We start from the raw sequence: 14,682 nt of genomic DNA, 5'->3' as shown, positions 1-14,682 counted from the left end.
CTGGATTATGTAGTCCATATCAGCTCGACGGCTGTTGAAACATGCTGAGATGCATGACACAGAAATGCTGGATTTCACCAGTAATCACATTCATCAAAAACTACAGGAAAAAGCAGCTTTATTCAAATCATTCATTCCCACGAAACCAATGCCACTTAGTTTTTAAAACCGTTTCTTCCCTAAGATTTCAACACATGATGCAGACACTCTCAGATGCATCCTCTCAACACACTTACTAAAATAATTTACTCTAATATCAACAAAACAGTATATGCCACAAAAAACAAAAAAGCTATATGGATTTTGAGGACTGGAGTATTTTTTGTTTCCAAGAGCATTGCATCAAACACCCAGAGAACATCATTCACGGCGTTCATGAAACATGGCAGAAGGATTTTCTGGTGTAAAACCATTCTGTGAATTAAACAAGATGAGAGTAAATGATTAATAAAAACTACTATGTAAATTATTGCAATTCAGTGAATCGTTCGCTCGTAAAATAATTCCTGCGTGAAAATGTTTTTACATCGTTCATAACATAATTTTTATGCAAATAGACATTTAATTCAATGCAGCAATTTACACAAGAACAATTCAAATCTTTTGTTGCACGCAAATGAATTCTGCTCATGTTTCATTATTAAAAAGCATCGCCCGTGAGATGATTTAGTCTCTACACAAACATTACACTAATTGATACACTTGGCTGTATGAAAACTCAGATGCACAACAGAGTTCACCGGTTTCCATTGAGCTTATTAGGGACGTCTGATTTATGAGAATATTTTATTTGTATACGCAGCTGAAAGAAATGTATAAATACTTTGTCAATATGACATCATATGTGCCTTTCCGTTAGGAAAAGAAATCATAAGAGAGCAGACGCACGACAAAATCAAAGTTAAAATAAACAGGTGAGCTCGCGAATCAGGAGTAAAAGCAGCCGGACAGGAATACGGGGAAATAATGTGCATTCAAAAATGGTGGAAAAGGCATAAAAATTCAGAGTCCTCTCACATTAAAGGCATGAGGAAATGGCTTCATGACAGGTCTGTCTCACGTGCCTAAATATTTGATGTTTGATATCCCAAAATGCATCAGCAAACTGGGCGAGTGGTAGATATAATAATTTTTAAACCACATGACAACCACTGGAAAAAGGAAAATTAAACGTATATTAAATCAAAACTATTTCCATAGGAAAGGTTTGCTAATGTATATAAAATCAAAACCCTCATAATTTCTGTCACAAATGTGTTATTGAAACAAAATTAAGCACAAAATCAAACGTGAGTTAATCTTCCCGCCCAGACCAGGATGTGGCATTTTGATGCTTAAATATCGAAAAGAATCAGGACCGAACAAAGTCAAGCTGATAAAACGGCTTGTTCTCTCAAGTAGCGTTGGCAAAAGAACTGACTTCGGTACCGAGTCAATACTGACATTTAAAAAATGTGCCGCTTTGAGCGGAATCATAAACACCTCTGATTGGCCGTTGTGTTCATGAGCTCATCAAATATGTCTGTGATTGGCTACAATGATGTAAATATACATATGACGCTCTTACACAGATACACACACGTGAGCATTTGAAAGCAAGCGTCTATTAGCGGATCGGTCCGGCTTGTGCTTTCAAAACACTTCCAAACGCTCCGGTGCGCTGATCATTGTAGCCAATCACAGACATATCCGATGAGCTCGTGAACACGACGGCCAATCAGAGGTGTTTATGATTCTGCCTGGTACCGAAGTCGGTACTTTCGACAACACTACTCTCAAGGCTCAGCCATTGTGGATCCGCCGGTGTTCTGATGGGAGCCGTCCGTCGGCGGGACGTTGGCTGGTGTGGCGTTCCCGTCACCGTCTCTGGAGCTCTGAGGAATCAGCGGAGCGGGTCCCGGGAAACCGCGTCCGGCATATGGAGGAGGAATCATTGATCCGGGAGGGAAGGGACGAGGGGGAAGTCCTCGAGGTCCGAAAAATTCGGGCGGGACGTCACGCGGTCCGAGCGGATGTGGAGGCAGGGGTCCCAACGGTGGACCTCGTACTGATGAAACAAAATGTAATGGAGAGTTTCAGTTAATGATGCAATGAAAATAAATATTTGTCTAAAAAAAATTATTTCAAAATTGAGTGACAATGATGTTTAATAGCACCATTTTTTGCAGGGACTAAAAATTAGGGTGTGAGGGATAGAATAGTGTGTTTAAAGGGGTGGTATAATGCCCTTTTTACAAGATGTAAAATAAATCTCTGATGTCCCCAGAGTGTGTGTGTGAAGTTTTAGCTCAAAATACCCCACAGATATTTTTATATAGCATGTTAAAGTTGTCACTTTTTGAGGGTGAGCAAAAACGCACCGTTTTGTGTCTGGCCCTTTAAATGCAAATGAGCTGCTGCTCCCGGCACAGGGGGCGGAGCTTCAAGAGCTCATGTGTTAGCAGCTCCGATTACCTCATGCAGACTGTTCTGTCTTTTATGTTTAAACGGAGTCAGACAAAGATGGAGACACTCAAGAAGAAGTGACAACATGTAAATGCAACAGGACGTTTCTATTAGAGGTCGACCGATTCATCGGTTTTGCCGATTAATCGGCACCGATAGTTGATTGGTGGAACTATCGTTATCGGCAAAAATACATAACGATAGTTTTTCCTGGTTGCGTCCGTTGCTGGAGCTGCTGAGAAGCGCGCGCTGTCATTCATTACACAGTAAGAGAGAGCTGAGAAGGGTCTGCTGGCATCATGCAGTACAAGAGCGGCCTCTACAGGTGTAATAAAACTATCGCTGATGCCTCGTGTTGTTTATTTCGACACGTGATGCTGCGTGCTGCACTGAGAGCACACGCTGCGTGGAGAGCGCTGACATCAGATGCGTGTTTAAAGCACCGACAGCTAAAAGGTAGCCTATGTATACAGTACATTTTTTCATATCATTATAAAGTGATTAATTTGTTGACTAAATGCTGCATTAGTAGAGAAAGAACAGCACAAGCACAACAGTATGTTTGTTTGCCTTCGAGGCTGAGAGGACGCTAGTACCTCAAGCGGTTAAAACACTGACAAAAATAAACGTCCGACCCGAATGTTTAATGTCACAATTGTTACCATCTATTTGCATTAGTTTATATCGAGCTGGTCACTTTTATGCATTAAATATGCAGAGAAGTTGCATATTTAAAGCTAGAGACGTAAGATAGCAAACTGATATGTTCATACAGCCGACAGAAAGATATTAACAAATCAGAAAAGCATTCGATTTCGGTTATTTTCTCATCATCACTTTAATACATATTTTGTTATTTTGATTAGATAATCATCAAGTGTTTATAAAATAGAAGCAAAAGTGTGAGACTACATGTAATATTTATGTCATTTCAATGCTCTGGCGTTGTAGATATTTAAAGTAGGCCATCTTTAAGCATGACTGTTTGGATTTATATGAAATGATAACACTTACAGTAAAATTCCATAATTATGTAACATTAACTAAGGTTAATAACTGCTGTATAAGTATTGTTCATTATTTGTTAATTAACATGTACTAATTTATATTAAGTACAATATATACATTTAAATTAAGGTTTTTATTTGTTAACCATAGTTAATGCACTATCAAACTAACATGAATGATCAAGGTGCAATTGTATTGCTCAAATATTTTACCGATCAAATTTTGTTACTTTTTTATTCATTAAGTTCGCTTGAAAAAGAACAGTTAAACAGTTACATTTTAATGTTACTGGTTTTATTTGTTATTTAGAGTATTACTTTTTGTTTCAGTTTGAATGAATGTCTTTTATTGACTTCAATATTTATTCATATTTATATATTTATTTCATTTAGCATGTTTTCATGGTTCAATACAGTTTTATTATTTTTATAATAAAGTTCAGCACTGTTTTACTTGGAGTGTTATGTTTTTTTTTATCCAGAATCAATTTGAAAAATTATCGGTGGATTAATCGGTTATCGGCAAGTATGGCCCAACCTAGCTATCGTTATCGGTAAAATCCACTATCGGTCGACCTCTAGTTTCTATTTTCTCTATATTCTCGAACCCTAAATTCTAGGGTTTGTGATGTCACTAACCCAGGAGGAATGTGGGGTAGTCTCTACCAGCCGTTTGTTGTAGTCCTTAAAAAGCGATTTCTTTAAAAGCAAATATCTCCCTTTGCTTTGAACTTTTGAGCGTTGTAACTTTGCAGATGTTGTTTATGCTCAAACAGCAACATTACACACTAACTACAGTTAGAAAAGTCAAATCATAATCAACCACCCCTTTAAAGGATGGTACTGTTTAACAACATAACGATTGTTCTTTCTGAAAAAAACTTTCAGCAGACAAAAGCTCCATAAAACAGTTTTAAAAGTTGTGAGTAGGGTTGTCAAACGTACCAGTTGGTACAAAAGAAGGAAAAAAAAAAAGAGTTGATGGCACTCATACTAATAGACACTGCTGTCAAACGCTCTCGTTCATGTTTGTTTGAGCTCTGAGTGTCAAAGGTTTGCATTAACAGTGTGTTTCTACAACCGTTGAGCACTGTAACTAGGGAAGCACCGATATTAACATTTTGGTTGATACCGATAATTATTCATTATATTTGAAAGCCGATAACCGATATATTGGCCGATAAATTTAATTCCAAATTAAATGTTGCACTTTACTTTATTCTCCTTTATTGAAGTGATTCCAATCATATTTCAAGCAATTCAAAACCATCATGTTGAACAGTGCGCATCTGAAGGAAATAATAGATTATTTATCTGCTTTAATATATCGGCCAAATGTTCTTATCGGGCCGATAACGATAACCGTTAGAAAGATCGTAAACTAATGAACAGCGAGCACTGTGAGCTCAGGCTCTGGCGTTCTCAGCGCCGTCAAAATAAAAGTCTCAACAACTAGCGCGGCTTACGTCACTTCAGAGCTCCTACTGGCGGTGCGAATGCAACCAGGAAAATGTTCCTATGGGAACCATTAGTTCTCGGGGGAACTATCCGGTGCAAAAGCCCCTAATTTCACATAATTACATTTACCTCAAGAAAAGTCATTCAATGTCCATAAACTCGATAATCAGCTAGAAAAATAACTCTAGATGTATACATTATATTTATATTTGTACATAACTTGATAGTAACGTCTTTGTTATTTAGTGATTGTTTGAATAAATCCGTCATGAAAACACAAAAACAGTGATGGATAACTTACCAAAAGGTGGCGGTACAGGTCCATACGGGCCAATCGGAGGAGGGCCGTATGAATCCATGTGTGGCGGTCTGAAGCGAGGCTCAGGGGGCATCATGGGAAGGTGGCCATTGGGCGGTCGGATCATCATCGGCGGCGGCCCATTGGGCGGCATGATTGGGGGTCCGTAAGACTTGGGTGGCGGAACCGGAGAATCCCGGATGGGAGAGGGCAGGAAAGATCCCTGACTCTGAGACTTGGAGAGCTGGAAGAGAAGATGCAGAGCAACAATAATTATGACTGGGGCGATTTATAACGGTGGATTCCTGTGAACCGACCCAAGCAAGATGAACCATCGTAAGACCAGAAACATACTTTAAACAAGAACGCAACAGCCGACACTAAATATTTACTTGAAGATTTTAAGTTATTATTTCAATAATTGAACATCACATTACCATGTTCACAGTTCTCGGATGTTTATTAGTTACACTGGTATTTTAGAAACCCAATCAAATTGAATACAATAATAATAATAATAAATATATCAGTTCTAATTATTAATTTTAAATAATTATTAACATAATAATTATTATAATGGTTGAGTATTAAGCTAACTAATTATAAAAAATTAAGGAAAATATATTACTGTTGTAAATTACAATTACACTGTAAAATAAAAATGAATTTAATAATTTTAATAAAGTTATAATTCTTATATTTGTCTTAAATTCTTCACTTTCAAACCTTAAAGCTTAACAATTCAAAGCCTTGAGATTAATTAATAATTATAAGTGATGATTATTAGTCTAATTATAATTATAAAAACATTAACAGAAATATGACTATTTAATATGAGTCTTAAATTACAAATGTACAGTAAAATAAAAATAATAATATATTTGTCAAGTATAATAATTTTATTTTACACTATTTTACTATAGTAGTTCCAATAGTAATATTTATATATTTATATCTTAAATTCTTCACTTTCAAACCCATTTTGTCAGAATATTGGTGAAATTCTTTAGAGTTCAATCCACAAAAATGTTGTAAATGATATGAATGTGTAAATAAAATAAACCTGATGCGCGTTGGTTAATTAAACTGAAGTCTTTCATTTGGACCCATTTCCCTTTTGTACCTTTAATTGAACAATCTCAACATTGTTTTTATGTTTTCTTTTTATTTCCTTTGCTCTATCCTGCATACTAATGAGCCACCGCTATTATCAAAGGAGTTTCTTTTCATTTTAAACGTTAAACAACATTTTTAGAACGTGTGCTTGTGCCGATAAGAGTTTTGCAGCATTGCATTATGAATGCAATGTTTTTCAGCAGCACTTGATCCAGTAATACTAACACTTTCTCTTCTATTCTATTTATGAAAAATAAAATAAATGTTTTTGACATGTACTGCGTTAGATTAAACTGAGAAGGGTCATAGCACTTGCATATTGTTGTCCTACTGTTAGCTTCTATTGTTCTCATTTGTAAGTCGCTTTGGATAAAAGCATCTGCTAAATGAATAAATGTAAATGTAAATGAATGGCAACAAAACGGAGCGTGCACTGCTAGAAATCACTGGCATGCGTACTTGCGTAGAGTATGTTTCAGGCGTAAAACATGCTGGAACTCACTCACAAACATGAGTTTTGTTAAACATACCACAACATTCTGAGCACAAGACCCGAGACGGTGATTAGAAAGTTGAAAAGAAACACATCTTGATGAACAAAACTTGTGTTTAATCAGGTTATAAAGACCCAAACACAGCTGACAAAAGCCATGAGCCACAACCAAATGTGTCATCAGCACCCCGCCACTGTGCACAAACCCGACCCATCTAGTGGTGGAGCGGATCACAGAACTCACGGATCGGATCATTCGCGGTTTTTGAGTCACGGATCGGATCATTTTTCGGATCAGCAAAACAACAAAAATTATAATAAAAAAAATTAAAAACTGATAAAGTTCACACATTACTTAAAACAAGTGAACAGTCAGTAATAAATTAAGAACAAATACACAAATTATAAGCAGAGACGAAAACTAAAGTCTAACAGTATACTCAGGTACAGAAATTAATAATTAAGCCTAAATGTAAAATAACACTATTTGATACTGTAGACATTAAATATGGCTTAATCTTTGTCGTTTTATTACTAACACAGACAACAGTGGTAATATTAGGTGTGCTGTCACTTTAAGACCGACTGCACAGACCGGGAAAAAAGGACAAATATGCGGTTTCTTTCTCAATTTTGTTTCTCTTTTGTTCACTAATGACATAAACGAGAGAATACTTGTCGAGTGTGTCCGTTCAAGGGCAAGGAAAGGTCTCTCTCTCTCAATTTACTTTTTATAAAATGGTCAAAGACATTGAATGTTTAAATATAAATGGGGAATAAATCAATGCATTTGTGATGTTGATAATGATGGCTGCTTGCAACTATTTAACTGTATCTGTATTTGAAAAGGATTATTATTATTTCTTCTCTTCTCATGGAGACATTGTTAATGTGAAAAGTTAATGTTTTTAATCTCTCTCTCTTTGAAATTGATTGAATGTGTAAATTGACAAGTCAAAACAAAACCTTCAAACTCTAGTATGGTTAAAGTTAGCAGTTAATCCGCGAATCGCATGCGTGCCGAACCGTGGGTCCTGATCCGTACGGATCACCGTCGACTGCGATCCATTCCACCCCTAGTCCCATCCATCCCATCACCCATCGCTGTACTCACGGGCTCTACGGGCTCAGACGAGACCGGCTCGGCCGTCTCTGTGACCGGTGCGGTCTGCTTCAAAGCAAACACACCCACCGCCGTTTAATGGACAACAACAGCTACATATGCATGACATTTACTGGAGATCGCCTTGTGAACATGTGAATATTGCACATCAAATTACAAACAGAGACAAAAACAACCCTGTGATCTTTACCATTGGTCCGTCATGTGCACATGGAGATGATGTCATCGGAGGAAACATTTCTGAAAAAGACAAAATGACAGTAAGACACACTCAAAACTGCAATGCAAACCAAAAAAATTTAAATAAAATAAAATAAAAATTAGATTTTTTTTAAATGTAAATGGAATTAATACATTTATTTACACCATATCAGTAACAAGGCTATTTTCATGGTCGAAAACAGAATAAACAACATCAATGGATGAGTGTATAAAACTGTACACTGCTATTTAAAAGTTTAGGGTCAGTAAGATTTTTTTGATGATGAAATTAATACTTTTTTAAAGCAAGGTTGCATTATTTGATCTAAAATGACAATAAAGACTTTCTATTCATCAAAGAATCCTGAAAAATTTAATAGTTTTCAACTAATAATAATAATCATAAATGTTTCTTGAGCAGCAAATCATCATATTAGAATGATTTCTGGAGGATCATGTGACACTGAAGACTGGAGTAATGATGCTGAAAGCTCTGATCACAGGAATAAATTACATTTAACAATATATTCATGTAGAAACTCTAAATATATTTCACATTATTACTGTTTTCACTGGTTTGTAACAGGTTGTATCAGAAGCACCTGGTCGGGATGGCAGCGGGTGTCCGAGGTCTGAGAAGCGTCCGTGAGGGTCAGACGGGGGTCGTGGACCTGGAACAGATCACAAGTGATCAGGAGCCGTTCGTTATCAATCGCTTCAGCCAGACGCCTAAACATCTGTGCCCGGTTGCATAAAGCACCTCAAGTTTATCAAGTACTTATATCAAGACTTTATTCTTGTATGAGTTGACGTAGTGTAACAGCGCAGCGCTTCTGGGTTGTACGTCAGAACGGAGGCTCACTATTGGCCAGCATCACACGCATCACACACATGACCAGCGTCGGCCAATAGTGAGCCTCCGTTCTGACGTACAACCCAGAAGCGCAGCGCTGTTACACTACGTCAACTCACTCAGAGAAACACAGAAGAACATGAAGAGTTGAATAAAGTCATTATTTTTTTGCGCACAAAAAGTATTCTCGTCGCTTAATAAACTTAAGGTTGAGCCACTGTAGTCACTCGGACTATATTAACGATGTCTTTACTAACTTTTCTGGGATGGCAGATCTCGATTACAGAGAAGCCTATGGAGGAGTGATCCAGCTCTCAGATTTCATCAAAAATATCTTCATTTGTGTTCTGAAGATGAACGAAAGTCTTACGGGGTTGAACAACATGAGGGAGAGTAATTACTGACAGAATTCTCATGTTTGGGTGAACTAACCCTTTAAGGGAAAATTACACTTAAGGTGCTTTATGCAACCGGGCACTGGAGCTCAGGAGCGTTTCCAATGACAACAGAAGGAAACAAGAGAAACTGAGGGAGGAAATCTAAACACGCAGAGTGACTCAAACACAGGAAAGCGAGAGGAGGAGGAGGAGGATAAAGTTGTGAGTTGGGATGGTAAGACTCACCGAACGGTTCGCCCCGTCGCCCTACAGGTGCAGAGGGGGGGCGTCCGGGACCCTCTATCATTAGAGGAGGAGAGGGAGCCCCCCCGCTCACAGGAGACGGCCCGTACGAATCACCTGTTCAGAACAAAACAACACAATCAGAACAAAATCTGCCAGGCAACACTTCGCACTGCATTATATTGGAAAAAAACTGACATTATGAAATTTTGTTTTTCTGTGATATATATATATTGCGATATGAAAACAATTTCAGCTGATGACATGAATCGCTCTATTTGGAAATAATTAATCAATCTAGAATGATTGGGGTCATTTTGTAGGGTAGTGCATCTGCATAGAAAATAATAAACAAATTATAATCATAGGTAAATACAGTTTTCCAGGTAAATTAACTATTCATGTACAGACATTGAGTAATCAAATGTAAAATAACACTGCATAGCATAGTATTAATTAAATATGATTCATATAATTAATGCAGTTTATCTTCGTTAAAACTACAAAAGTGATTTTCTCTTTCTCTTTTGTTGTTTGATTAACTTTGGTGACACAAACAGTTGTGGGTAAATTGGGCTGCTGTCACTTTAAGACGAATGCACGTATTCAATACCGGTAATGACAAGCATACGCTTTCTTTCTCCGTTTACAACTCATAACCGACTGCGAAGAAACTCGTCAAGACGGGCATTTTGACTCAATTCTCCATTCACATGTCAGTTCATGCACCAATAGACAAAACAGGGAAGGAACAGCGCACGAGTTCCAGTCTTCTTGCACTTGATCTTTAAACTAACAGGACTTAAAAACACATGAAAATGATAAACTCTCACTCTATGATGGTTAAACTTTGCAATTAATCTGCGAATCACAAGCGTTCGGCTTACAGATCAACTACGAACCCTACACTACATCACGATATTGATGCTAAAACGATACATCATGCAGCCCGACTGCATTATACAATTACAAAAGCCTGTCAGACAGCATGTGCACAGCAGCCGCTCTGTGGGTTGGTTGTGTTGTGTGACCGTGTGAAAGCTGAATTAGAGGACGATAACGGCTCACCTCTCCGCGGTGGCGGCATGTGGCGATCCGGGGGTCCAGAGTTGTGTTTGAACAGACTTTGCTCCATGTCTGAGATTTTATCTCTGTACTCCACAAGCCTTTATAAATGCACAAACATCAGAGTTCAGAAACAACTCTAAAAATAACAGCAATGATGTCGAGAAATTGCATTTAAACAGTGATTTGATGAAAATACTCACTTCTGACGAAGGTTGGCCATCTCTCTTCTTTCCTCCACCAGAGCTCGTTCTGAGGCGCGCGCTTTCAACTATTGAAGATCAACAAGTAGACGTGATTATTATATCACTGAATATATCAGTATTAGCATATATTATCCTTTTTTTGTTAGAAACTGAAACACTGAGTATGCATGGGAATGCATCCAGTTAAGCAATCTTGATTTCATGTGCAGCTCCTCTTATTACTGGCCATAACACAAAATGATAATAGGCTATCAGTATCAGAAGTGCATCCCTAAAGACAAAAGGCTTCTAGTTTACATTATAAAGACTAATAGAACATGGTACTCACCCAGTTTTCATGGGCTTTCTTTTCCTGGACTGCCACCTATAGGAAAGATGGCAGGGCGATAAGAACAAGCAATATGGATTATTTTTTTTATGGCCATGGGCGATATAAAGCCGATAGGCTATATGTGATATCACACTATTTAATGTAATGATAGTGAATAGCACATGCAAACAATTGCTGCAATAAAAATTATAATTTTACATATTTACTAAATTGCAAAAAATAAAACTTGATAAAAATAAAATGTTTGTGATATTCAAAAAAGCATTGCATGTCAAAATAAAAGTCAGCTTCTAAACAGGGTTATCTTTAACTAAAACAATTTGTTTTTTAAATCTACTAAATGAAATGAAGCTGAAATAAATTAAAATATAATTATTAGTAAAAAAAAAAAAAAAGTAAAAAAAAAAAATTTATTGTTGCCTTGGCAATAAACTTGAAGCACTAAAATAATTAACTTGAAATAAATAAAAAATACAAATAAATTAAACCTAAAAACAACAACAAAAAAGAATAAATTGACAAAAGCACATAATGAAATTACTAAAAAGTAAACAAAAAGTTACAAAAAGTTAATAAAACTAAAATAAAACCAAAATAACATTGATTCCGACACTATCAGCCAATGCTAATCATTTTTAAAAAATGGCAAGCCACTAAATGAGAGTATGAAGCGTCAGATTGAGTGTTGTCGTCAGAGCTTCTCACCTCAGACTTCAGAGAGCGTTCGTTCTGCTGCATCTCCTCCTCGATGTCCTTGATCTTCTGTTTCAGAGCTCTCAGCTCCTCCTCCGACCGCACAGCTTTACTGTCCACCTCCGTCAGCTTCGTCTCCTTCTCCCGTCTCTCCAGCTCCTCCTGAGTCAGTTTCCTGAGCGCAAACCAAGCTCATTAAGCGAGGAAATACAGGAGTGGGGAGTTTTTAATGCTGAACTACTGCTGTTCAAATGAATCCAGGACGTGGGCTTTGTTCACATGGAAAGCACAAATTCGATCCATATCGGAACATCTAACTGGAGTTGTTTTGTTTAGTTTTTGCAGACAAGTTGAGTCACATACGAATTCAAGTAATTTCCCCCATCATTTAGGCTGTGTCCCCACCAAAGCGTTTTTAGCCAGCTGTAAACGCCTAGATATGAGCGCCTGAGAGCGTTTTGGGAGCGCAGCATTTTTTTCCAGTTGAGATGCTTTGCTTGTTATGATACGGAATAGGGGTGGAGCGGTACACAGAGGTCACGGTTCGGTTCATTCTCTCTCTCTCTCACACACACACACAACATATTCCAGCATTGCAATCTCTACATCTCAGCCTGCTTCAGAGCTAAGGTGGGGCTACAGATTAGGTGTCCCTAAAGAACCCGCGTATCTAACATTAGTTCCGCATTACATTCATTAATTTGCATGCGAATTTTATTTATTTTTATACCGTGTATTCTCCATGTAAATGTATGCACCGAACCGTTACCGTTTCAGTTCAATACGAATACATGTACCGCTCCACCCCTAATACTGAATATCCGTGAAAGTGTTACTAGTATCTCATTTCACACATATTTTGTTTCTGTGTTGATTCTATATTAAAATGTTGATACAATGTAACATTTTCTCTGGCTCTTGTTTTAAATGATTTTGTTCCGTTTTTATGCTAGTTGTCATCATCTGTTGACGTTGTACAAGCAGAATGTGGCGGTTGGTCGGTGTGGTATTAGTCCCACCCCTACTCCCCTGTGATTGGACGGTTGGGTAAAAAGTGACAGTGATGAGCGCTGCGTTTTACCCAAAGTTGAACATTCTTCAACACTCGGCGACCTGTAAAAAACACCGAATGCTCAGCACCTCGTTACGCTCATGGCGTTTTAAAAATGCGGCGCTCCCATTGAAAAAATTTTAAAAAATACGCCAGCCGCGTGAAAAAAGATGACATTCACTCAATAAAAAAAAAAATATATACCATATTTATTTCTTCGGCTATTCATCATATTTTAGTAGAATTATTCATTTTATACACAACTTAGTGTTGTCAAAAGACCCGGTACTTCGGTACCAAGTCGGTACTAATTTTTTTTAAACGTCACGGTACCAGGTTTTCTCAAACCCGGTACTTGATGCGCGTGCATGCCCGAAGCGCGTGCAGTTGCGTCCTCTTCATAAAAGCGCTGATGGCGATCGGCGGTGCTGCTGCTGATGTGGTGCTGATGTTTTTGCGCGTGCAGATACGTTATTTCAAACGTGCGTTCATGGATGTATAGCAACGACAGACGCCACGGGAGTACAAACGCTTGTGCGAACTGCGCTCTCCATGACGACGAGGAAGTGTGACATAGGCCTATTAATTGATTTCTAGCCCTTGCATTAGCTTTACTACTAGATATATTTATGGAGATGAGAAATAAAAAGCAGTAATTAATATCAGTCCGTCAGAAAAGCAGTTCTAGTCTTATTCTTGGCTGGATAACTCTTAGCAGGTTTAAAAAGCCCTTTTAAAGTTAAATATGAATACAGTTTTGGATTAAATAAAAGTATAGTCAAGTCAAATAAAACATATTTTATCTCCTGTATAGTTTGGTAATGCTACAATAAGATACCATTCATTAACATCACTTAATGCGTTATCTAACATAACACATTGAGTGAACAATATATTTTTACAACATTAATTAATGTTTGTGAATGTTATTTAATACAAAACACTTGATTGGTCATGTTTGTTCACTTCATTCATTGTGCATTAAATAATGTTAACAGAAATAATGTTAACTTTTGATTTTAAAAATGTATTTTTAAATTAACCCCTAAAGGAGAATAATTGCGACAGTATATAGCCTAACTATTGTTTTTTTTGTTAGGTCATTTTATCTAATGTTATCTAACAAATGGAATCTTATTGTAAAGTGTTTTTAATACTACAGTTTCCATCTTTGTGATATACACTTTAATATAATTATGTAAATTTAATCTAAATTAAGCTTTGGTACCGAAATTGGTACCGAGAACCGTGGATTTTCACTGGTATCGGTACCGAATACTGAAATTTTGGTACCGTGACAACACTAACACAACTACCTAAAAAAATTGAATCCAATTGTAATGGATTGGATTTGATCACTCAGTTTTTTATTTTACATTGAACGATTACAATATGAATCTGTTACTGTGTTTTTCTCTAAAATAAATGTTTTTATAAAATATGAAATTGCATTCCCCCAAATTATGCAGCACTAATTACATACTGTATATCAATGACGGATCACAATAAATGTCCCCGTGCAAATTCTGAATAAAGTGTACACAAAAAGCAAGCAACGGCATTGAAATAAAGTAATTAAAATCAGTGTTGGGCGATATGCTCCGGTCAGTCACATCGCTCCATCGTCAGGCTGCGAGATCACGGATACAATAGTTTACTTATTTGATCATTCATGTATTTATTTACTCATTTATACAGTTATTTACTTAGTTTTATTATTGC

General features: G+C 37.1%; 1 protein-coding gene across 4 annotated transcripts in view; it reads right to left on the bottom strand.

Annotated features, from left to right (window-relative positions):
- Positions 1-101: 101 nt before the first annotated feature.
- Positions 102-14,682, bottom strand: part of mia3 (MIA SH3 domain ER export factor 3) — a 32,620-nt gene continuing 18,039 nt past the window's right edge. Inside the window, exons 19-28 of one of the 4 annotated variants that reach the window (XM_082147120.1) lie at positions 11,922-12,084; positions 11,214-11,249; positions 10,883-10,950; positions 10,683-10,780; positions 9,618-9,731; positions 8,744-8,812; positions 8,131-8,180; positions 7,932-7,988; positions 5,212-5,452; positions 102-2,047 (exon numbers count right to left, since the gene is read on the bottom strand). In XM_082147120.1, the coding sequence (XP_082003246.1) occupies positions 1,776-2,047; positions 5,212-5,452; positions 7,932-7,988; positions 8,131-8,180; positions 8,744-8,812; positions 9,618-9,731; positions 10,683-10,780; positions 10,883-10,950; positions 11,214-11,249; positions 11,922-12,084 (1,168 nt within the window). In that variant the 3' untranslated portion in view covers positions 102-1,775. Of the gene's footprint in view, positions 2,048-5,211; positions 5,453-7,931; positions 7,989-8,130; positions 8,181-8,743; positions 8,813-9,617; positions 9,732-10,068; positions 10,568-10,599; positions 10,781-10,882; positions 10,951-11,213; positions 11,250-11,921; positions 12,085-14,682 lie in introns of those variants that run through there. The other 3 variants (XM_082147121.1, XM_082147122.1, XM_082147123.1) reach the window with 3 other exon arrangements.

This window comes from Leuciscus leuciscus (assembly GCF_965113295.1).
Source record: "Leuciscus leuciscus genome assembly, chromosome: 19".
In the NCBI taxonomy this organism is placed as follows: domain Eukaryota; kingdom Metazoa; phylum Chordata; class Actinopteri; order Cypriniformes; family Leuciscidae; genus Leuciscus; species Leuciscus leuciscus.
This window is presented reverse-complemented; position numbering and strand designations above follow the sequence as displayed.